A 26,163-nucleotide genomic window follows, 5' to 3' on the forward strand; every position below is an offset into this window, starting at 1 on the left:
TATGTTCTGGTCTCTTCTTAGGGGGATCGTGGATCATCAGGTCCAGTTGGTCCAAAAGGAGAGAGAGGATTACCGGTAAGTTGAAGGGCAAGATAAAATCCTCCATAGTCTTAGCCCCACGTCTAAATCAGATACGCGCCCTTAAAACACGTAATTTTTTTATTTACCATATAATAAAGCCATTTTCTACCAGGCCGTGCCTGACAGCTGTTTCTATTGAAATTTTAAGAGGAGGAGTTTGTGTTGCTATCTCCCAGGGTGCATGTGGGCTGTTATGTGGCTGTTCCTAGTCTAGGAGGAATTTATTCTTACACACCAAGAAGGCATAGTGGATACAGGGGGTAACAAACACATGATTGAAAAGGCATAAAGAGAGGGGGAGGTAGAAGGGAAGAGAGCAGGGAACGGTTTTTATAATCTGTGACTGGGTGACCAAAGACAATTCTCCATAGCTTTCAAAATGGCTGTCTATGGCTGCAACTTCATGCCTGCAGCTAAAAATGGAGTAGCAGCTGCTCTGTAACACAAGTGTCTGCTTTCACAAGTGAAATACTGTGCCGATTTACCCAAAGAGCTGTGGCCCTTTCAAACTTTTAATGTAGGGCCCTCTACGATTCGTATTTACACCGTGGTTGGACTACAAACATTATCATTATTCCTTATATCATAATAAACAATACAATATACAACATAATACAGTGTCTTTTTATCTTATATCTTCTTTACATAGGGTGAACCTGGAGAGGTTATAAATGGCGGAGGAGCGGTACCAGGACGAAAAGGTGAACCAGGACTTCCAGTAAGTTCAATAAATAATAACTTTCTACAACTTCGGCAACTTTCTATTACACTTTGGGGGAGATTTACTAAGCTAAGTGCGACAGAATTCTGTCTCAATGTGCGCCAAAAATCTTGCGTGCATGCCTTGCGCCAGATTTATTATGTGTTTTAGGCCTCTAGGGCATCATGTTTTTAAGCCTACATTTAACATATACGTTATGGGCTTTTCAATAGCCTTTCATGATGTATACAATAAACGGATACCATTATAGTCTATGGGTGACAGACGTAAATATTCTGAATATATAAATACAACTAAATACAGATAGTACATATAATAGTAAACGCACACATTATAAATTGTTATTTTTTATTAGGGGCTTTCTGGTCAGCCTGGAACGCCAGGGCAGAGAGGAGTACCAGGAAATTCAGGACAACCTGGGCCAGAAGGACCAAGCGGATCTCCAGGCAATCCAGGACAATCGGTGAAGGTAATTTTTTTTATATTTTACTGTCTCATGTTATGCATGTGTACTATCCCCTATATCTAAAAAATATAACTGCTATAAAATTGTCTCTAAAGCCAAGAATATAATTAATATAATACTGCCTCCTGTGTACAAGAATATAACTACTATAATACTGCCCCTATATACAAGAATATAACTACTATAATACTGCCTCCTATATACAAGAATATAACTACTATAATACTGCCCCCTATATACAAGAATATAACTATAACTACTAATACTAATACTAATACTACTAATACTGCTAATACTAATATAACTAATATAACTAATAATACTGCTCCTATATACAAGAATATAACTACTATAATACTGCTCCTATATACAGGAATATAACTACTATAATACTGCCCCTATATACAAGAATATAACTACTATAATACTGCCTCCTATATACAAGAATATAACTACTATAATACTGCCCCTATATACAAGAATATAACTACTATAATACTGCCTCCTATATACAAGAATATAACTACTATAATACTGCCCCCTATGTACAAGAATATAACTACTATAATACTGCCCCTATATACAAGAATATAACTACTATAATACTGCCTCCTATATACAAGAATATAACTACTATAATGCTGCTCCTATATACAAGAATATAAATACTATAATACTGCTCCTATATACAAGAATATAACTACTATAATACTGCACCCTATGTACAAGAATATAACTACTATAATACTGCCCCCTATATACAAGAATATAACTACTATAATACTGCTCCTATATACAGGAATATAACTACTATAATACTGCCCCTATATACAAGAATATAACTACTATAATACTGCTTCTATATACAACAATATAACTACTATAATACTGCCCCTATATACAACAATATAACTACTATAATACTGCCCCCTATATACAAGAATATAACTACTATAATACTGCTCCCTATATACAAGAATATAACTACTATAATACTGCCCCCTATATACAAGAATATAACTACTATAATACTGCCCCTATATACAAGAATATAACTACTATAATACTGCCCCTATATACAAGAATATAACTACTATAATACTGCCCCCTATATACAAGAATATAACTACTATAATACTGCTTCTATATACAACAATATAACTACTATAATACTGCCCCTATATACAACAATATGACTACTATAATACTGCCCCCTATATACAAGAATATAACTACTATAATACTGCTCCCTATATACAAGAATATAACTACTATAATACTGCCCCCTATATACAAGAATATAACTACTATAATACTGCCCCTATATACAAGAATATAACTACTATAATACTGCCCCTATATACAAGAATATAACTACTATAATACTGCCCCCTATATACAAGAATATAACTACTATAATACTGCCCCTATATACAAGAATATAACTACTATAATACAGCCCCTATATACAAGAATATAACTACTATAATACTGCTCCGGTATACAAGAATATAACTACTATAATACTGCTCCTGTATACAAGAATATAACTACTATAATACTGCCCCCTAAATACAAGAATATAACTACTATAATACTGCCTCTATATACAAGAATATAACTACTAGAATACTGCCCCCTATATACAAGAATATAACTACTATAATACTGTCCCCTATGTACAAGAATATAACTACTATAATTCTGCCCCTATATTCAAGAATATAACTACTATAATACTGCCCCTATATACAAGACTATAACTACTATAATACTGACCCCCTACATACAAGAATATAACTACTATAATATTGCTCCTATATACAAGAATATAACTACTATAATACGGCTCCTATATACAAGAATATAACTACTATAATACTGCCCCCTATATACAAGAATATAACTACTATAATACTGCCCCCTATGTACAAGAATATAACTACTATAATACTGCCCCCCTATATACAAGAGTATAACTACTATAACACTGCCCCCTATATACAAGAATATAACTATTATAATACTATCCCCCTATGTACAAGAATATAACTACTATAATACTGCCCCCTATATACAAGAATATAACTACTATAATACTGCCCCCTATATACAAGAATATAACTACTATAATACTGCCCCCTATATACAAGAATATAACTACTATAATACTGCTCCTATATACAAGAATATAACTACTATAATACTGCTCCCTATATACAAGAATATAACTACTATAATACTGCTCCCCTATATACAAGAATATAACTACTATAAAACTGCCCCATATATACAAGAATATAACTACGACTTCCGGTTCCGGCGCTGACATGTGAGGAGGGTGCAGAGAACGCTCCGTGCTAGACTGACCTAAATAAATCGACTAACACAGCATCCACGACCGAAATCCGGTATTAAATCTTACCTCAGCTCCGGCATCAGTCTGAGGGGAAGAGCGGAGCAGCCAGGTGATAAATAAATCCGGTGTTCGGAGGAAACAGACGGAAGCGCAGCATCAGCCCGGCGCTCCCGCGTGATCACTCCCGACATCGCCAGACGGAACAAGACAGAGTCGGAGGCATCTTCCTCGCCATATGTAGAGGTACAGCATCAGGGAGCGAACACAGGGGAAAATTCACGCCACGCAAGCCAGTCCATAACGGCTCTGAGGAAAGAGGAGGAGACGAGGCACCCACTGGAAAAAGTCGGGCGCCATTTTGCAGCATGGCCGGGGGCATGACGCAGCGGTATTAGAGAATAAGGCAGACGGCTGAATAATCGATCAGTGTCGGGGGAGTCAGAAGGAATACCGGTGATAGCCCCAGTGAAAACACTCTCAACACGGTCAGACAGAGGCAAGTGAAAAGCAGATTATAACAGGAGCTAAAAGAAGGGAAAGCAGTGACCAGCAAAAGAAAATAATCATACTGTGTATAGACAGTTACACATAAGCGCTGCTGAAAGGTGCATAGAGATTGACTGTGGGGAGACAGAAGCCATTTTAGGATACAATCCCGCCTCCCAAGAAGCCTCTTTTGGTTATTGTGACCAGGTCAAGAGATAGAGTGCGTGCAAGTACCTCGGGGAACGAGATGCCGCCAGTAACCCGCAAAGATAAACAGCCCACAGGACATTCATCCTCAGAACACGAGGATCAATTATCGGATGATGATGGGATGGGAACAGCTTCTGGCGCGGCAATGACACCAGTGATCGATTACAAAAAATTGGCCAGGGAAGTGGCTAAGCGTATAACGCCGGATATACAGGACACGCTAGCAAATACGATAGCGGCCTCATTGCAACAATTTCAAAGCGAGCTCATTCAGCATGGGGCACGGTTGGATGAAGTGGAACAACGTATCTCAATGCTTGAAGACGAAGCCGCAGACACGCACGGGACACTTCAGGAGCTGATGGAAGAGAAGCAGAGGATGGCCCTCAAAATAGACGACTTGGAGAACAGGTCACGGAGAAACAATTTACGCATAGTAGGTCTTCCAGAAAACATACCGGTTGCACAGCTGAAACGAATATGCGAGTATGACTTGCCAAAAATGCTGAACATGAACGGGCCGTGCAAGGTTGAAAGAGCACATCGAGTGGGGCCAGAACGACAACAGCAGCAGTCACAAGCAGGAGCTGGAAAGAGAGCCAGACAAGTCATAGTAAGATATCTGGACTATTCTGACAAAGAAGCCCTACTAAGAGCCTATAAAATGCGGCAGGGACCGGCGAAGCTAAATGGAGTACCAATCATGATATTTGGGGATTATTCAGCTGAGGTGTCCAAAAAGCGCAAACAATTCAGCAAGATATGTACCGCTTTTTATAACAAGGGATTGAAATTCCAACTCCAATATCCGGCGATATTGAAAGTTACAACGCCAAGCGGAACCTTGCAGATCGACACCGATCATCGAGAAGCTGAAGAAGTTTTCAAGGACTTGTTGCAGGAGGATCTATCGCTGAAGGGGACAAGGTCAACGTCAGAGAAGGAGATGCCAGCACAAGTCCAAACCCCGTCAATGAAAAGTCAACCACCAAGGGAAAAAAGAATGACGCAGACTCCACGAGTAGTGAAATAAAACACCAGGACTATAATTTGATGAGACTTTGGAGACTGGCCTGTTTAAGTGAAACGGGTAGAAGATGGGTGAGCATGACAGATGGCTCATCTGAATATTCACAAATATGAAGGACGTCGGGGGTGGGATTGACTCCTGGGGGATGTGATATGTAATGTTGTTATTTGGTCGGAGGATAGAATCTATTTGGTTAGGAAAGCGGGAGAAAGCACTATGTTAGAAAAAAGTGAAGTTTTGAAAATAATGGGTGCGGGAAGGCAAGGGACCCTTGGGGATAGAAGGGAAAGTTATGGGATTGTTAAAAGTTTTGGTTTTACATCAAAGGACAGAAGATTAATAATATACAAAGCAGCCACAAGGGAGCTAATTAGTAGTAAAATTATCAACACAATTTGCAGGTTTTGGTTGATTATAGGAGTGGGATTAAGAGATATGCATGGTCAACATAGCTCAATGTTGTTAGTTGTTTTATGAGAATAATAACATGGAACGTTAAAGGATTGCTGTCCCCCCATAAGAGAGCCATGGTATTGAGACATTTGCATTCACTAAAAGTTGATATAGCTCTGCTTCAAGAAACGCATCTGGAAGATAAGGATTTTTTCCGTATGAGAAAGTGGTGGGTAGGAGAAGTCTATGGGTCAGCTGCAGTTAAAAAAAAAAATGGAGTGATGATCCTAATACATAAAAATTTAACATCCACAACACGCTCACAGTATGCAGACAAGGAGGGACGCATAATACAGCTCTTACTGGACACACCGGCGGGGGAAATAAGTATATATGACATATACGCCCCCAATACAAGCAACCGTGCGTTCTTCCAAGAACTGCAGGATAAGATTCTGGCGGACACAAATGTACTGAAAATAGTGGGGGGGGATTTTAACTCGGTAATGGATCCGGCTGAAGACAGGCAACGAAATCCCCTCGCACAATCTCTTGCAACAGACGACATCCTGCCGAACTTTACACAGGCCACAATGCTGGGGGATAGCTGGAGGCATATGAATCCAGATGGTAGAGAGTACACTTACTTTTCGTCACAACATAAATCATGGTCCAGATTGGACTATATTTTTTTGAGCTCACACTTGATACAGAGATTGGAGCAGGTGGACATAAAAAATATGGTCATCTCAGATCATGCTCCAATGAGCATAATGCTGACTGACACATACCCTAAAGGGGGGGATTTCATTTGGAGATTTCCGACAGTGCTAGCAAATGAGGAAGGATTCCAAGAGCTATTGAGAGGTTGGTGGTTAGAATATGACGGGGACAACGCGACACACAGAACAGAATATGCATTATACTGGGAAACAGCGAAGGCGGTACTGAGAGGGAGGATCATGGCTTATGCTGCATTCAAAAAGAAGCAAACGTTTCAGAAATATAAGGAATACAGTGATGGTCTAAGGGGGGCATATTCCAGCTTTCAGACAGACCCGAAGCCAGACAAACAGAGACAGTGGGTAGAAGCCAAGAGATTGTTCGAGGAGTGGCTAGACAAAAAGGAGAAATATGGCAGATCAATTTACGAGGCGGAGCTTTTTAGGTTTGGAAATAAGGCAGGGAGGCTGCTAGCAGGATTATCAAGGGGTTTTCGGCCGCGCTCACATATCACAAAGTTAAAAGATCATACTGAGCAGATGCACACGGATCCTAGGAAAATAAACGACATTTTGAAATCCTATTATCAGACATTATATAAAGAAGGACAGACGACAAACACTACACAAGGAGACCAGTTGCTTGATAGGTTAGATATGCCAACTTTGAGCACAGATCAATTAGACAATCTTAATACGCCAATTACTATGGAAGAGCTACAAATGGCAATTAAGGGATTACCAAGAGGTAAAGCTCCGGGACCAGATGGATACCCGGCAGAGTTCTACAAAATAATGATAGAACAAATAACACCAACATTATTATCCTATTTTAACTCGTTGATGCAGGGAACCCACATACCAGCAGCGGCAAATATGGCGTACATAAAGGTATTACCCAAAACAGGAAAAGATCTTTCGCAACCGGGTTCGTACAGACCCATATCACTAATAAACCAGGACCTTAAATTAATATCAAAGATAATGGCAAATAGATTGGCGGTCTTGATGCCTCAGTTGGTGGGAACATCACAAGTGGGCTTTATCAAGGGTAGAGCTGCAGTCACTAACATCAGAAAGGTCCTGGGAGTGATGGATGAGATTAAAACTAGGCCATTGTCATGTGACCAATCAGCTCTGGTGGTCATAGATGCAGAAAAAGCCTTTGACAATGTTGAATGGCGATGGCTAAACATGGTCCTGGACAAGTTTAATGTAAAAGGGAACTTCAGACAGTATCTGAGAGCATTGTATACGGAACCTACTGCAGCAGTCTGCACGCCGGGATTCAGGTCATCGACATTCGCATTACAGAAGGGAACGCGACAGGGATGCCCCTTATCGCCGTTGCTATTTGATCTGGCGCTGGAACCCCTTATCAAGATCTTAGAAGGTGATGAGTTATATTCGGGGATACACATAGGGGATAAGGAAGTGAAGTCAGCAGTATTTGCAGATGATATTCTTCTGTTTATGTCAAAACCCAATCTACACTTACAGAAGGTCTTTGACCTGATTAGGCATTATGGTTCTTTTGCGGGGCTTAGGATTAATCCGGCAAAGTGCGAGTTGCTGAGATTATCACAACATAATCATAGGGAAAACATAGAAATTCAAAAAACAGGTATCAAGGTAGCGACATCACACATAACATACCTAGGGATTAAGATAGGGCAAACGGCAGAAACTCTGTATAAACTCAATTACAAACCGCTTTTCCAGAAAATAACTAATGAACTTATTAGATGGGCAAATTTGCCCCTTTCGCTATTTGGTAGATGTCATCTGGTTAAGATGATATCTTTTGCAAGAATGCTGTATCCACTCCAGACATTGCCCATTTTATTGAAACATAAGGATGTGAAGGACTTTAATACTAAAATATCGAAGTTTATTTGGGCAAATAAAAGACCCAGAATCGCAATGGCTAAATTACAAGGCTATCACTGGCAAGGCGGGATAAATATACCACACTTAAGGGGATACAATATAGCCAGCTTATTTAGACATGTGGCGGACTGGCTGCAGCATTCTAGTCACTATTCAAATTACGAGTTGGATAAGGCACTGGCGGGACCTCATGATCTCGTCTCTTTACTACATACTAGACTAACATCGCTTCCTAGACATGTAAAGGGATCAGTGCTACTGAGAGATACTATAATGTGCTGGAAGGAGGTGAGGAAAAAGATGGGGCTGTCATATCAGTTATCCAAATATCTACCACTATGGTCACACATAGAATTTCCAGCGGGGCAATCGAGTTCTCTATTCACAGCATGGAAACAAAGGGGAATTGAGACAGTAGGCAATGTACTTCATGCTACGGAGGCCAGATTATATACATTACCGGAATTAGTAGAGAAATTTGGAATTTCCCCGAGCCATTTCCTTCAGTATTTACAAGTTAAATCGTTCTGCACAAAACTGGTAAGGAATTTGGAATCAGAAATTACAAATAATGCATTTGATGAGGTGATTGGAGATGAGACACATAGGACGTCACTGTCGATGCTTTACAAAACCATAAGAGAATTGTACATCCGAGTAGCTCCGAGAGACCAGTTTGCATACTGGAGACGCACCTTGAACATGCAAGACGTTAAAAGTCCTCTTTTGGAGGGCTGGAAGGTAGTGAGGAAATGTGTGGTGAATGAGGTGTGGAGAGAATCACACTTTAAATTAATGCATGCGGCAATTTATGCTTTCAATATTCCAGCAACGATAGCTAATACCAGCAGAATACATGCTTGTCCAAAATGTAGTCAATTAAATACTGATTTATACCATGGCATATGGTCATGCCCAGAGATACAAAAATTTTGGAGGAAAGTTTTAGATTATGTTCAGCTACTATGGAACAGAGAGATACCAACAGACCCTATGCTGTTGCTCTTTCACTATAAGGCTGTAGCTAGTGCAGAAGTAACAGAGATTCAGATGCATATTCCCCCACTGATGCATATAATATTTCTTGTAGCCAAAAGATGCCTGCTAAAAGGATGGATTGAAAGCAATATCCCCTCAATACACCATGTAACTCAGCAAATGAGAGTCTGTATGTATTCAGATAAAGTAGAAACGACAAAACATAAGAAACAAAGAACCTCAGGTTTTTTCAAACGATGGAGGCCATTTATAGAACAGTTGCCTGCAAGAGAGATAGGGGAACTGATGGAGAACTTCAGATATACTTCTTGGTATCTTACAGAAGATATTAAAGGTACTCTGGGAAGCTTGAAAGTGCATTGATGGAAGGGAATGAATAGAGGAAAGGAGAGGATGAAAGACCGGGGGAAGATAGTGGACAAGGAAGGGGCTTAAGTGAGGGCCAAGACAGTAGGGCGTTGAGTTCAAAGAGACAGGGATATAATAAAGGATAAGCTTACTAAGGTACAAGGTCTTTGATGTGCTCAAGAAAGGGAGACAGAATATAATAAAATGATGTTAACCCAAGGAACGACAAGACCTCAAATATTGCACTGTGTACGCTCCTGCGTGAGTTAAAGAAGACATCTGTCTGAATGTAAATAAAATGTTGTGTTGGAAGTGTATTATGATTGTATGAAAACCAATAAAAATGTTTTTCAAAAAAAAAGAATATAACTACTATAATACTGCCCCCTATGTACAAGAATATAACTACTATAATACTGCCCCTATATACAAGACTATAACTACTATAATACTGACCCCCTATATACAAGAATATAACTACTATAATACTGCTCCTATATACAAGAATATAACTACTATAATACGGCTCCTATATACAAGAATATAACTACTATAATACTGCCCCCTATATACAAGAATATAACTACTATAATACTGCCCCCTATGTACAAGAATATAACTACTATAATACTGCCCCTATATACAAGAATATAACTACTATAATACTGCTTCTATATACAACAATATAACTACTATAATACTGCCCCTATATACAAGAATATAACTACTATAATACTGCCCCCTATATACAAGAATATAACTACTATAATACTGCTCCCTATATACAAGAATATAACTACTATAATACTGCCCCCTATATACAAGAATATAACTACTATAATACTGCCCCTATATACAAGAATATAACTACTAAAATACTGCCCCTATATACAAGAATATAACTACTATAATACTGCCCCCTATATACAAGAATATAACTACTATAATACTGCCCCTATATACAAGAATATAACTACTATAATACAGCCCCTATATACAAGAATATAACTACTATAATACTGCTCCGGTATACAAGAATATAACTACTATAATACTGCTCCTGTATACAAGAATATAACTACTATAATACTGCCCCCTATATACAAGAATATAACTACTATAATACTGCCTCTATATACAAGAATATAACTACTAGAATACTGCCCCCTATATACAAGAATATAACTACTATAATACTGTCCCCTATGTACAAGAATATAACTACTATAATTCTGCCCCTATATTCAAGAATATAACTACTATAATACTGCCCCTATATACAAGACTATAACTACTATAATACTGACCCCCTACATACAAGAATATAACTACTATAATATTGCTCCTATATACAAGAATATAACTACTATAATACGGCTCCTATATACAAGAATATAACTACTATAATACTGCCCCCTATATACAAGAATATAACTACTATACTACTGCCCCCTATGTACAAGAATATAACTACTATAATACTGCCCCCCTATATACAAGAGTATAACTACTATAACACTGCCCCCTATATACAAGAATATAACTATTATAATACTATCCCCCTATGTACAAGAATATAACTACTATAATACTGCCCCCTATATACAAGAATATAACTACTATAATACTGCCCCCTATATACAAGAATATAACTACTATAATACTGCCCCCTATATACAAGAATATAACTACTATAATACTGCTCCTATATACAAGAATATAACTACTATAATACTGCTCCCTATATACAAGAATATAACTACTATAATACTGCTCCCCTATATACAAGAATATAACTACTATAATACTGCCGCCTATATACAAGAATATAACTACTATAATACTGCCCCCTATGTACAAGAATATAACTACTATAATACTGACCCCCTATATACAAGAATATAACTACTATAATACTGCTCCTATATACAAGAATATAACTACTATAATACGGCTCCTATATACAAGAATATAACTACTATAATACTGCCCCCTATATACAAGAATATAACTACTATAATACTGCCCCCTATGTACAAGAATATAACTACTATAATACTGCCCCCCTATATACAAGAGTATAACTACTATAACACTGCCCCCTATATACAAGAATATAACTATTATAATACTATCCCCCTATATACAAGAATATAACTACTATAATACTGCCCCGTATGTACAAGAATATAACTACTATAATACTGCCCCCTATATACAAGAATATAACTACTATAATACTGCCCCTATATACAAGAATATAACTACTATAATACTGCCCCCTATATACAAGAATATAACTACTATAATACTGCTCCTATATACAAGAATATAACTACTATAATACTGCTCCCTATATACAAGAATATAACTACTATAATACTGCTCCCCTATATACAAGAATATAACTACTATAATACTGCCCCCTATATACAAGAATATAACTACTATAATACTGCCCACTATATAGAAGAATATAACTACTATAATACTGCCCCCTATATACAAGAATATAACTACTATAATACTGACCCCTATGTACAAGAATATAACTACTATAATACTGCCTCCTATATACAAGAATATAACTACTATAATACTGCCCCTATATACAAGAATATAACTACTATAATACTGCCCCCTATGTACAAGAATATAACTACTATAATACTGCCCCTATATACAAGAATATAACTACTATAATACTGACCCCTATGTACAAGAATATAACTACTATAATACTGACCCCTATATACAAGAATATATCTGCTATAATACTGCCCCCTATGTACAAGAGTAATTATTACTGGACTTAATCCAAACATAAAATGTGTTCGTTTTATGTTTTCTTCTAGGGAGAAAAGGGAGAACGAGGTGAGAGAGTAAGTGCACTTCAAATTATCTACCTCAATATGAGACTGGCAGAATGTTAAATTGTCCTAGAGTGCAATTCTACAACCCGACCACTAGAGGTCGCTCACTTATTTTAATAATTAGGGGGTCTGTTTACATGTTGGGTGTATGTACATGGGCCTGTAGTGTACTACACGTTCAAGTTGCAAAATTCAGGACCATAATGCATTGCGGCCCCTTTAAAGGTGACAATTACATTGAGAACACTTCTGCTTCATGACATAGTTTCTCCCTGTTCCTGTCCCCAGGATGACTAATGTTATAAATAATTATTACATGGCTCCATTATTATACTTTATTATATTATGTATAACCCTAAACACAGTTGTCATGAATGGGACATATATTTGGTTCATTGAGGGATTTTATTGCCATATTTAGCCGGCATTTCGCGATACTGAAAGACAATTCTTCAACACTAAAGGTAAGGACATCTGTTATGAGCTTTGCATTAAATCAACATTTTGTTCAATTGTGAGGACCCATCCAACAGGAACCCCATAACCAATATGATATAAAATGCCTATGCGCCTGTAGGTTTTGCATATTTTGCCTTTACATTGCCCATACAATAAAATCACAAGTCCATTCTCTGTCCTCCAGGGTCTTCCAGGATTAGTCAATGGTGTGGCCAGCAAGGGCGAGCCGGGAAGCCCAGTAAGTGGGGCAGTTATATAAATATTTAGTTTTTGGTTTCCCTATGGTATGATAAATCCTTAAAGCAAAATAACCCCATCTCCCTTTTAAGGGTCCTCCTGGTCAAAATGGATTACCCGGCCTTCGGGGGCCACCAGGACTACAAGGACTGAGAGGCGATAAGGTGAGTGACTAATTCATCTGTAGATAGCTTATTTAGCCTGTTTACATTGTCATGGGCAGAGGTGTAATCTGAGGGTTCTGGGACCCAATTGAAAAACTATACCGGGCCCCCTAACCCCCTACAGATGTGGCAGAGGGGCCATAGTAGCTTGGGCCACATTAGAAATCAGGGCCTGGGTGCGACCGCGATCTCTCAACTCCCTATAGTATTGCCCGCGGGACACGGGCAACAATATTTTTTATGTTTTTTTATAAATATCCCCATTGTGAAGGTTCGCCTTGACTTTTTGTTACAGGGAGAGGCAGCAGAAGGCTTTCCAGGTACAGCAGGAAGAACAGGAGATCCAGGTGATCGAGTGAGTTCCAATATCTAATTATATAAGTAATCTGCTTTATAGGATTACAGTAACAATACGAGATCCCAGAGATTGTGATACTATGTGACTAAGTTATTGTGATTTATTGATATTCTATAGGGACCAAGGGGACCTCCAGGAGAACAAGGAATAAAGGTAAGGGTTGGGGAACAAACAGTTCTTCAGTAGTACAGGGAGTAGACATGGGGTAGTATGTGTCAGAAGCAGGGACGAGCTAAGGTTGGTGGAAGTCCATGGGCAAAAAAGTTGCTGGGGATACCCATTCCTATACCGGGACCCCACCTTACCACCTAAAGCAGCCAGATATAGGAGAGGTAAAATTAGCTTGTGGTCTACAAGGTGAATGGTACCCACCCGACAACCGCTTCTCCCGATCTGTTTGTGATTTTAACTACCGGATAGGAAGAACTGGCCTGGCTAGGGAAGGTGACCTCAGTGGAGACCCTCTAGGCCCCCAAATTAATGGAGGTCCTAGAGTACGGGGCCTTCCTATTATCCATCCCTGGTTGAAAGACTGTGATTAAACAAAACTAGCCAACATTATAAAAACTAGCCCAATGTGGCAATAATGTGACAGCAAGACTTCCCTGTCAGTGAGTGAATGTTAAAGAGAACCTGTCACTAGGTCATATAAGTTGAACAGGTTTACTGACCTGAATAGCGTTGTCTCCCTGACTCCAACGCTGTTTTTCTTTTTTTCCTGGACCCTCTCATTCCAGAGATATGGCCCACTGTTGTGTTGGCTCCCTCTATGATAATTTGCTATAATTAGCCAACGGGGTGGAGCTAGATTCCCTGCCTATGATGCTGACCTATCAGCACAAAGCAGCTTGAGGGTAGTTCACGCCCTGTTGGCTAACTACCGAAAATTAGCATATAGGGAGCCAACACAACAGCAGGCCATATCTCTGGAACGGGGGGGGGGGGGGGGGGTCCAGGAAAAAAAGAAAAACAGCGTTGGAATCAGGGAGACAGCGCTATTCAGGTCAGTTAACCAGTTAAAACGTATATGACCTAGTGACAGGTTCTCTTTAAGTATCTCCTTCTCCTCCTCTTCCCTCTTCTTCTACTACGTCTTATTTTCTCCTTCTGCTTATCCTTCATCTCCTCCTTTTCTTTGTCATTCTTCACTCTCTACTTTTCCTTCTCATCAGTCTCCTTTATCCTTCTTTTTATACTTTACCTTCTACTTATGCGTCTTCTCTATCTCTTCCTTTCATCTTTTTTTTCTTCCCTTCATTTCCCTTCTCCATCGCCTCGTATCCTCATCATTATTCTCCTTATTCTGCTTTGTCACCTCCTCCTTCCTTCTCCTTCATCTCTGCATTTTCCTTCTCTTTTTTCCTTTTCTTTTAGTTTTCCTTATCCTTTTCCCATTTCTTTGTCTTATTTTACTAGCATGTATATCAATCTTTCTAGATTTTACATTATGTTTCATGTTTGATGGATTCTGCAATTTAATCTCTCCACTTTTACACTAAGTTAAATCAAAATTAATAATTCTAAGATTTCTATAGCGAGTGTCATATCTAAAGGCTTTGGATTTATCTAGTCATTATTATTATAATTTCTTGTTCTATCTCCTCCTGTGCTCTTACAGGGTGATCGTGGACAACCTGGTCTGGATGGAGAACCTGGAGTGAAGGTGACTGTGAAAAACTGGCATATCTGTATGTGGCTGATCTACCACAATGTTCAATATATATGTTATATTTTAGATTCTCTTTGCTGTGGGAGGATCTTATCCTCTTCCTCCTGAGTAATGCACTTTATATGAGCTGCAAAGAGGATCGGGGGAAGAGAAGTGCACCCTATGGACAAGAATATAACTACAATAGTGCCCCCTATATACAAGAATATAACTACTATAATACTGCCCCTATATACAAGAATATAACTACTATAATACTGCCCCTATATACAAGAATATAACTACTATAATACTGCCCCCTATATACAAGAATATAACTACTATAATACTACTCCTATATACAAGAATATAACTACTATAATACTGCCTCCTATATACAAGAATATAACTACTATAATACTGCTCCTATATACAAGAATATAACTACTATAATACTGCCCCTATATACAAGAATATAACTACTATAATACTGCCCCAATATACAAGAATATAACTACTATAATACTGCTCCTATATACAAGAATATAACTACTATAATACTGCTCCTATATACAAGAATATAACTACTATAATACTGCCCCCTATATACAAGAATATAACTACAATAGTGCCCCCTATATACAAGAATATAAGTACTATAATACTGCCCCATTATACAAGAATATAAGTACTATAATACTTCCCCTATATACAAGAATATAACGACTATAATACTGCCCCTATATACAAGAATATAACTACTATAATACTGCCCCTATATACAAGAATATAACTACTATAATATTGCCCCTATATACAAGAATATAACTACTATAATACTGCTCCTATATACAAGAATATAACTACTATAATACTGCCCCTATATACAAGAATATAACTACTATAATATTGCCCCTATATACAAGAATATAACTACTATAATACTGCTCCTATATACAAGAATATAACTACTATAATACTGCCCCTATATACAAGAATATAACTACTATAATACTGCCCCCTATATACAAGAATATAACTACTATAATATTGCCCCTATATACAAGAATATAACTACTATAATACTGCTCCTATATACAAGAATATAACTACTATAATACTGCTCCTATATACAAGAATATAACTACTATAATACTGCCCCCTATATACAAGAATATAACTACTATAATACTGCTCCTATATACAAGAATATAACTACTATAAAACTGCTCCTATATACAAGAATATAACTACTATAATACTGCCCCTATATACAAGAATATAACTACTATAATACTGCCCCTATATACAAGAATATAACTACTATAATACTGCCTCTATATACAAGAATATAACTACTATAATACTGCCCCTATATACAAGAATATAACTACTATAATACTGCTCCTATATACAAGAATATAACTACTATAATACTGCTCCTATATACAAGAATATAACTACTATAATACTGCTCCTATATACAAGAATATAACTACTATAATACTGCCCCTATATACAAGAATATAACTACTATAATACTGCTCCTATATACAAGAATATAACTACTATAATACTGCCCCTATATACAAGAATATAACTACTATAATACTGCTCCTATATACAAGAATATAACTACTATAATACTGCCCCTATATACAAGAATATAACTACTATAATACTGCTCCTATATACACGAATATAACTACTATAATACTGCCCCTATATACAAGAATATAACTACTATAATACTGCTCCTATATACAAGAATATAACTACTATAATACTGCCCCCTATATACAAGAATATAAGTACTATAATACTGCCTCAATATACAAGAATATAACTACAATAATACTGCTCCTATATACAAGAATATAACTACTATAACACTGCCCCTATATACAAGAATATAACTACTATAATACTGCCCCCTATATACAAGAATATAACTACTATAATACTGCCCCCTATATACAAGAATATAACTACTATAAGGGCGGGTTCACACATGGCGGAATTCCACTTAAATTCCGCTGCGGACACTCCGCAGCGTTAATCCGCAGCGGAGCCGTTTCTCCATTGACTTTCACTTTAATTTAGCAGTGTTCGTTTACACGATGCGTACAATTCCGCTGCGGAGCATAGGCTGCGGAGCGGAATTTGGTGTCCGCAGCATGCTCTGTCTGTTGCGGAGCAGTGGCGGACTCATGGCGGAATTTCTCCATTGACTTCAATGGAGATTCTAAGTTCCGCAATGAAGTCCGCAGCTGTCATGCACATGTCATGTGTGCTGCGGATGCGTCTTGCTTTTTTAACTTGACATTTCTTCATTCTGGCTGGACCTATGTATTTCTAGGTCTACAGCCAGACTGAGGAAGTCAATGGGGCTCCCGTAATGACGGGAGCGTTGCTAGGAGACGTCTGTAAATAGTCACTGTCCAGGGTGCTGAAAGAGTTAAGCGATCGGCAGTAACTGTTTCTGCACCCGGGACAGTGACTACCGATCCCAATATACATGTATCTGTAAAAAAAAATGAAGTTCATACTTACCGAGAACTCCCTGCTTCTGTCTCCAGTCCGGCCTCCCAGGATGACGTTTCAGTGTAAGTGACGGCTGCAGCCAATCACAGGCCAAGCACAGGCTGCAGCGGTCACATGGACTGGCGCGTCATCCAGGGAGGTCGGGCTGGATGCCGAAAGAGGGACGCGTCACCAAGACAACGGCCGGTAAGTATGAAAATCGTTTACTTTCACTAGGGAAAGTGCTGTCCCTTCTCTCTATCCTGCACTGATAGGGAGAAGGGAAGCACTTTTCCCGCAGTCTGCAGCAGCTAGTCCGCATCAATGTACTGCACATTTTGTGCAGATCCGCTGCAGAATCTGCAACGCAGATTCTGTGCGGCATCGATGCGGACAGTTGCGGAGGAATTCCGCCATGTGTGGTCATGCCCTAATACTGCCCCTATATACAAGAATATAACTACTATAATACTGCCCCTATATACAAGAATATAACTACTATAATACTGCCCCTATATACAAGAATATAACTACTATAATACTGCCCCTATATACAAGAATATAACTACTATAATACTGCCCCCTATATACAAGAATATAACTACTATAATACTGCCCCCTATATACAAGAATATAATTACTATAATACTGCTCCTATATACAAGAATATAACTACTATAATACTGCCCCCTATATACAAGAATATAAGTACTATAATACTGCCTCTATATACAAGAATATAACTACTATAATACTGCTCCTATATACAAGAATATAACTACTATAATACTGCCCCCTATATACAAGAATATAAGTACTATAATACTGCTCCTATATACAAGAATATAACTACTATAATACTGCCCCTATGTACAAGAATATAACTACTATAATACTGCCCCCTATATACAAGAATATAACTACTATAATACTGCCCACTATATACAAGAATATAACTACTATAATACTGCCCCCTATATACAAGAATATAACTACTATAATACTGCCCCCTATATACAAGAATATAACTACTATAATACTGCTCCTATATACAAGAATATAACTACTATAATACTGCCCCCTATATACAAGAATATAAGTACTATAATACTGCCTCTATATACAAGAATATAACTACTATTAGGGCATGACCACACATGGCGGAATTCCTCCGCAACTGTCCGCATCAATGCCGCACAGAATCTGCGTTGCAGATTCTGCAGCGGATCTGCACAAAATGTGCAGAAAATTGATGCGGACTGGCCGCTGCGGACTGCAGGAAAAGTGCTTCTCTTCTCCCTATTCAGTGCAGGATAGAGAGAAGGGACAGCACTTTCCCTAGTGAAAGTCAAAGAATTTCATACTTACCGCCCGTTGTCTTGGTGACGCGTCCCTCTTTCGGCATCCGGCCCGACCTCCCTGGATGACGCTCCAGTCCATGTGACCGCTGCAGCCTGTGCTTGGCCTGTGATTGGCTGCAGCCGTCACTTACACTGAAACGTCATCCTGGGAGGCCGGACTGTAGACAGACGCAGGGAGTTCTCGGTAAGTATGAACTTATATTTTTTTTTACAGATACATGTATATTGAGATCGGTAGTCACTGTCCCGGGTGCAGAAACAGTTACTGCTGATCGCGTAACTCTTTCAGCACCCTGGACAGTGACTATTTACAGACGTCTCCTAGCAACGCTCCCGTCATTACGGGAGCCCCATTGACTTCCTCAGTCTGGCTGTAGACCTAGAAATACATAGGTCCAGCCAGAATGAAGAAATGTCATGGTAGTAAAAACAATACGCTCCGCAGCACACATAAGATCTGCGGACTTCATTGCGGAATTTTGACTCTCCATTGAAGTCAATGGAGAAATTCCGCCATGAGTCCGCAACCAGTCCGCCACTGCTCCGCAACAGACAGAGCATGCTGCGGACACCAAATTCCGCTCCGCAGCCTATGCTCCGCAGCGGAATTGTACGCATCGTGTAAACGAACACTGCTAAATTAAAGTGAAAGTCAATGGAGAAACGGCTCCGCTGCGGATTAACGCTGCGGAGTGTCCGCAGCGGAATTTAAGTGAAATTCCGCTATGTGTGAACCCGCCCTAATACTGCTCCTATATACAAGAATATAACTACTATAATACTGCCTCCTATATACAAGAATATAACTACTATAATACTGCTCCTATATACAAGAATATAACTACTATAATACTGTCCCTATATACAAGAATATAACTACTATAATACTGCCCCCTATATACAAGAATATAACTACTATAATACTGCCCCCTATATACAAGAATATAACTACTATAATATTATAACCTCATATGTATATATTTATATTTATAAACAAGAATATGAATCTGAATATGTAGAAATGTTGGTATTGATATACATTGTGTCTATTTTATAGGGGGATCGTGGTCCTCCGGGGTTTCAAGGGCTTAAGGTCAGTAAAATGTTGTCACAAGTTTATCATATAGAGCGCTCCTTTGTCATTTTATACTTTACCGCTCAGTTTAGTTTCCTATCAATTAAATTTGATCTCATTTTTATCATTGCAGGGAAATCCGGGACAAAATGGTCAGTCAGGTCCAGTGGGACCCTTGGTAAGTCTCTGTTGGGTTTTTCCAAAAATTTATTATGTCTTTTGGAAATCATATACCTACATTGCTCCACCCACCCAACATTACATCTGAGACCACAAACTTTTTGGGAAGCCCCACCCCATGGTGGCATCTCATGTCTAAGCCATGTAAAAGAATTGCAGCATGGGTACCCCTAAATATCGCTCTGGGGGGGAAGGGTGTAGGGGGAGGGATATGGTATCATTTTGTATTACCCAGAGTATCAGTTACACGTAGGATGGATCCGATCTCTTCCATGGTGGGTGGAGTAGTCTCCTTCTTTATATCGGGTTGTTCTGTGTATTTTACACTTTGGATCTTTGTAACATATTCATAGTCTACAATTACTAATAGTGTAATATTCCTAACAGGGGCCTTTAGGACCACAAGGAGTGCAAGGAGTAAAGGTCGGTGGTGAAACTGTTTTTTTTTAACCGTATTTGAAGTTATTTAATACGTTTCCACTGAGATATGTGACCGCTCAGCACTTAGGTGGCATCTCCCTATACGTCATAGTAATTCTATAGGAATATTTAGAAGAATCTGGATTATATAAGACCTGGCAGCGGCATGATTATTACCATCACCAGCTCCCACCTTCCATTACATTGGCTCTAAAAGATCACATGATTCAATAGAATAAAATGTGTGAAGGTTCCTTGCTGATCCTCCATGATCCCAACCCCCTCCCAAGTCACGGGACTAGATCAATAAATACCCAGAAATCCGCAGACCATGATTGGGTCCTGGCCACCATCTTTATCTACCTGGCGGCTGGGACTGGGTATATAAGTGTGCCAACAAAGGGGTAGCTTGAAAGTCCTGGGCCCCAATGTAGAATCTACAACAGGATCCCCAACTGTCATTTATTGTACTGGTCTCTTCATATGGGGCACAGGGACCTTTTGGGCTTTCTCAGGCTCCAGGTTGATGCCAGTTCCTGTACCCCCTATTGTTACCCCCTGTGTGCCACCAGCCCTTCTTCTCAATGTAGCTGGTGATGCCAGATCTTCACAATAGTATGGAAAGTGTGGAGAACCAGCGAATATAGAAAAAGACTCCATAAAAAATTATTATAATAGAAAACTTTCTTTTTTTGTGCCCCTTTATTCCTAAAAACAAGCGCAGGTAAAAGCAGTGAATGGATCTGACTGATATGCCCACACCCTACACATTTTTCTTCTCAACACCAGTCTGCGGTTTCTTTTTTACACTCATTAGTTCATACATACCTTATACTAATTATTTTAGCGTTTCCCAATACAGTCTTTGATACATTTGGACTTAAATGCGATAACGAGAGTTTTTCTTTTATTCAATAGTTCACATTTTGTTGCAGTTGTAGTATATTTAGGTCTTCAGTATCTATGATCCTTTAATCAGCCTTATATATTCACAATTTCAGGGGGACCAAGGACCTCCGGGGCTGCCTGGCCCATCTGTAAGTGAATTACTGACTGACTTACTTACCATACTGTTAAAACACACAACAGATACGTGGAATTATAGATATTATATATGTTTGTGTTCCAGATTTCCACTGCATCTGGGATAAAAGGAGATAAGGTGAGGTGAAAAATGGCTTAGGATGGAGGTTTGAAGAAATATTTAGGACTGGTTTTATAGAAGAGTTGTACCCTGGCTTAATAGCTACCTATGGGGGTGTGTAGGACGTCTTTAGTTATAAGAAGTGTCCTTATCCAAAATATACGGTAAGGAAGTAGTTAACTTTAGTGGCGTAACGTCTTTGTCTATGGTGCTGAAGAGCCACAAGTTGCTTGTTTCAACGATCTGTGGTAATCATGTAAAATGTCCACTAGATGTCACTGTTAGCAATGGACATTGCCTTGTAATTATGTAAAATGTCCACTAGATGTCACTGTTAGCAATGGACATTACCAGGTAATTATGGTTATCACACCCCATTATTATCCTATCCTTTCCACAGGGGGATCGTGGTCTACAGGGGCAAGAGGGTCCAAAAGCTCCGAAAGGCGACCCAGGAGAGAAAGGCGAGAGGGTGAGTATCTATTACATCTTAATGCATCTGCATCTCAATGTATTATTTTTACTATTTGTCAGTTCAATATAGATATACAAGGCTTCTAAATACCTTTAATTGTTAGATGCCATTTTTATAATCACCCTGTTTTACAAATTAACTCTTTGTATGATCAGGGTCCTGAAGGATACGGCATTGCTGGGCAGCCGGGCAGTAAAGGAGAAGCAGGGGATCGGGTAAGTGTGACGAAACATAAAACTGTTGGCATACGGAACGTCCTGAAATTGAAGATAACCAGTCCGTAATCTGGGACCTTGTCACAAACCAGTTGATTGAATTTTACAGGACCAACTTTAATATCATGTTTTTGTTTTTTTATCAGGGACCTATAGGTCTGGCTGGAAGATCAGGTGTGAAGGTATGCTAATGGTTAAATATATTTTATTGGATTTCGTTAATTTATGCAAAACCAAATGTCGGTTTATAGGATTAAAGGAGCTGTATAAGAAAAAACATGGCTTCTTTCTTCCAGAAAGAGCGCCACACTTGTTCCTGGGCTGTATCTGGTATTGCAACTTAGTTCCCTATTCACTTGAATGGGGCTGAGCTGTAATACCAGACACAGCCCATGGACAAGAGAGGCGCTGTTTCTGAAAAAAACAGCCATATTTTTCTAATCTCATAAAACCCCTATAAATAGATCAGTTTTCATATTTTGGGCCAATGTTTGGGGTGTTTTTTAGCCACCTTAATGTATCGGAGGATTATGAAGCCCGCTCTCTGCTCCAGCCCCAGCTATTGATTTTCGTCCTCTTCATTATATACGAAGGCCAAGTCATTAATAAGGATTAGTAGGTCATTTGTGAGCTAGCCCAAAACAGGTGATGAATCCCAACTGCTGCAGAACCTCATGGACCCTATTCAGACTGGTGCACTGGAAGGTCTTCTGCTCCTCCGGTGGGACAGTCCTACATTGTTAGAAGCATTTATTGCCTCTTGGCCACAGTAAAGTGTCATTCCCATCACAGAAAGTAATGGAATATCGCCATCGTTTTATGATCGGTGGGGGTCCAACTGCCAGGGTTTCCATCGACCCTGAGAATGAAGGGGCTACCGCACTGCTTTAGTGCTGTGGCCCCTTCACTCCACTGCAGCACAGCTTTATGCAGGATTGGAGGGGGTCTTGGCAGTCGGACCCCCATCGATCCAAATGTGATAGCATATCCTAACGATGGAAATAACCCTTTAATGTATCAGAAGATTATGACATATTATACACAATGGGGGGAATATATTAAGCATGGCGCTCGAAGCGCGACTCTTAAGCTAATTTACGTCAAAGATATTAGGAAGGGAACACCGCGTAATAAATTTGCCAAATCTTTGGCTGGCTGTGCAATTTTACGCCTGAAATGAGCGGGTATAGATTTGCGCCATCACTTATGACAGCACAAATATTGGTAATCAGGGCTCCGTCCTTCCTGATAACCCCGCCCCTTTTCTCACCACTTTTGGAAAGCGACCAGAGTCATAAAAAGTTGCAAATTTTAGCACAACTTTGACGTGCAAAAAAATTCTTGACTTTTTTTTATGCCAGAAAACTGGTGTGAACTTTTTAATATATCCACCCCCCCCCTCCCCCCGATACGTTATTACTATGAGATAACTTTTTTTTTTCCAGGGAGAGGCTGGTGATCCAGGGGAGAATGGGGAACCCGGAAAAACAGGTCCTCCGGGACAAATTGGGCTTCGGGGCAAAGAAGGAGAAAAAGGAGACAAAGGAGATGAAGGGACTCCGGTACGACGGGTGACACGCTGCCGGTGATGGCGACCGGATGGTGAAAACATAAAGTAACAGCTCATTTCTGTCGTCTTTCAGGGAGAATCCGGAATTCCAGGGAAGAATGGGGAAAGAGGCCTGAGGGTAAGTGAGGCCCGTGCTGCTGCGTTTCCAGTGTAACGCCTGGATATGTATTTCACTGAATCCTTAGAACAATGCGCTAAATATTCTGATATTATTTTTACAATTACCAGGGTCTTCCAGGAATGAGGGGCATCTCCGGGGAAAAGGGGGATCCAGGAGAAGCTGGGGAAGCCGGAAGAAATGTAAGTAATGGAATTCACATACAGTTAGAGCTGAGTTGTCCACATTCACTGACAGAAAACAGAGATCTTCAAAATGGTGGAAAACTGAAAACGCAAAGTATATTAAAAAGTCACAGAATTTATCATCAGGCAGGAATTCAGGGCTTTTCCCATCTCAGACATTTGGACCCTGTTCACACAGAGTTTTTTTTGCGTCTTAGATTTCCTTCAGGAATTTTGAGGTACATTTTGAACTGCCTGCACTTTTTTTCACCCTCAGACGGCGGGCAAAAAATGCAGCGATTTCGGTTTTCTCTGCCCCACATTTATTCAATGGCAGGTCAGAGGCGGACACCGCATCAAGAAAGTACACGCTACTTTTTTTTCCCACAAGCGTCCAAAAGCCGCCCAGGAAGAAAAACGACTCTGCCTCCCATTGAAATCACTGGGGGGCAATTTTAGCCATTTTTTTGGCACTGTTTCCGACACGGTTTCTGTGACACAATCAGTAAAAAAAACCTCAGTGTGAACTGACCCTTAGGCCTCATTTACACGAGCATAATATACGCGCGTGCGACGCGCGTGCTTTTCACGCGTGTCGTACGCACCTATATTACTCTATGGGGCAGTGCAGACAATGCGTGAATTTTGCGCAGCGCGAGAGCGTTGCGTAAAACTCACGACATGTTCTATAATCGTGCGTTTTTCGCGCATCACGTACCCATTGAAGTCAATGGGTGCATGAAAACCACGCATGCCGCACGGAAGCACTTCCGTGCGAACTGCGTGATTCGCGCAAGAGCTGTCAAACTGAATGTAAACAGAAAAGCACCACGTGCTTTTCTGTTTACAAACATCCGAACGGAGTGTCTTAGAGATGAGCGAACCGAACTTCACCGGGTTCGGCCAAACTTGTTTTGACCGAACCCGGCAAAAAAATTTCCGGTACGCGACGTCAGGAGACAGTCACTGTCCAGGGTGCTGAAAGAGTTAAACTGGTTCAGCACCCTGGACAGTGACTTCCGATCACAATATACATGAACGTGTAAAAAAAAAAGAAGTTCTGACTTACCGATAACTCCCGGCTTCTTCCTCCAGTCTGACCTCCCGGGATGACAATTCAGTCCAAGTGACAGCTGCAGCCAATCACAGGCCAATCACAGGCTGCAGCGGTCACATGGACTGCCGCGTCATCCTGGGAGGTGGGGCCGGATGTCAAGAGAGGCGCGTCACCAAGACAACGGCCGGGAGACCGGACTGGAGGAAGCAGGGAGTTCTTGGTAAGTATGAACGTCTTTTTATTATTCACAGGTTGGTGTATATGGTGATCGGAATTCACTGTCGAGGGTGCTGAAGGAGTTACTGCCGATCAGTTAACTCTTTCAGCACCCTGGACAGTGACTGACGTCGACTAGCCTCATCTCTATGATGGCGGCTGCGCGAAAATCACGCAGCCGCGCATCATACACGGATGAGA

At 39.6% G+C, this 26,163-nt stretch overlaps 1 protein-coding gene and 1 long non-coding RNA gene across 2 annotated transcripts in view; both read left to right on the top strand.

Moving 5' to 3' along the window:
- Positions 1–21: 21 nt before the first annotated feature.
- On the top strand, positions 22–12,589 carry LOC142656835 (uncharacterized). Its single transcript, XR_012849765.1, has 4 exons — positions 22–75; positions 731–799; positions 1,158–1,271; positions 12,561–12,589. It is a non-coding gene; the product is annotated as an uncharacterized LOC142656835 (long non-coding RNA).
- Positions 12,590–12,952: 363 nt separating this feature from the next.
- The window catches only part of COL7A1 (collagen type VII alpha 1 chain), a 50,366-nt gene continuing 37,155 nt past the window's right edge, over positions 12,953–26,163 (top strand). Inside the window, exons 1-17 of the mRNA XM_075832523.1 lie at positions 12,953–13,042; positions 13,222–13,275; positions 13,367–13,438; positions 13,734–13,793; positions 13,914–13,949; positions 15,415–15,459; positions 20,386–20,421; positions 20,537–20,581; positions 20,971–21,006; positions 22,005–22,040; positions 22,133–22,165; positions 22,548–22,619; positions 22,778–22,837; positions 22,984–23,019; positions 24,283–24,399; positions 24,481–24,525; positions 24,636–24,707. Of these exons, the coding sequence (XP_075688638.1) occupies positions 12,953–13,042; positions 13,222–13,275; positions 13,367–13,438; positions 13,734–13,793; positions 13,914–13,949; positions 15,415–15,459; positions 20,386–20,421; positions 20,537–20,581; positions 20,971–21,006; positions 22,005–22,040; positions 22,133–22,165; positions 22,548–22,619; positions 22,778–22,837; positions 22,984–23,019; positions 24,283–24,399; positions 24,481–24,525; positions 24,636–24,707 (945 nt within the window). The remainder of the gene's footprint in view (positions 13,043–13,221; positions 13,276–13,366; positions 13,439–13,733; positions 13,794–13,913; positions 13,950–15,414; positions 15,460–20,385; positions 20,422–20,536; positions 20,582–20,970; positions 21,007–22,004; positions 22,041–22,132; positions 22,166–22,547; positions 22,620–22,777; positions 22,838–22,983; positions 23,020–24,282; positions 24,400–24,480; positions 24,526–24,635; positions 24,708–26,163) is intronic.

This window comes from Rhinoderma darwinii, chromosome 7 (assembly GCF_050947455.1).
Source record: "Rhinoderma darwinii isolate aRhiDar2 chromosome 7, aRhiDar2.hap1, whole genome shotgun sequence".
In the NCBI taxonomy this organism is placed as follows: domain Eukaryota; kingdom Metazoa; phylum Chordata; class Amphibia; order Anura; family Rhinodermatidae; genus Rhinoderma; species Rhinoderma darwinii.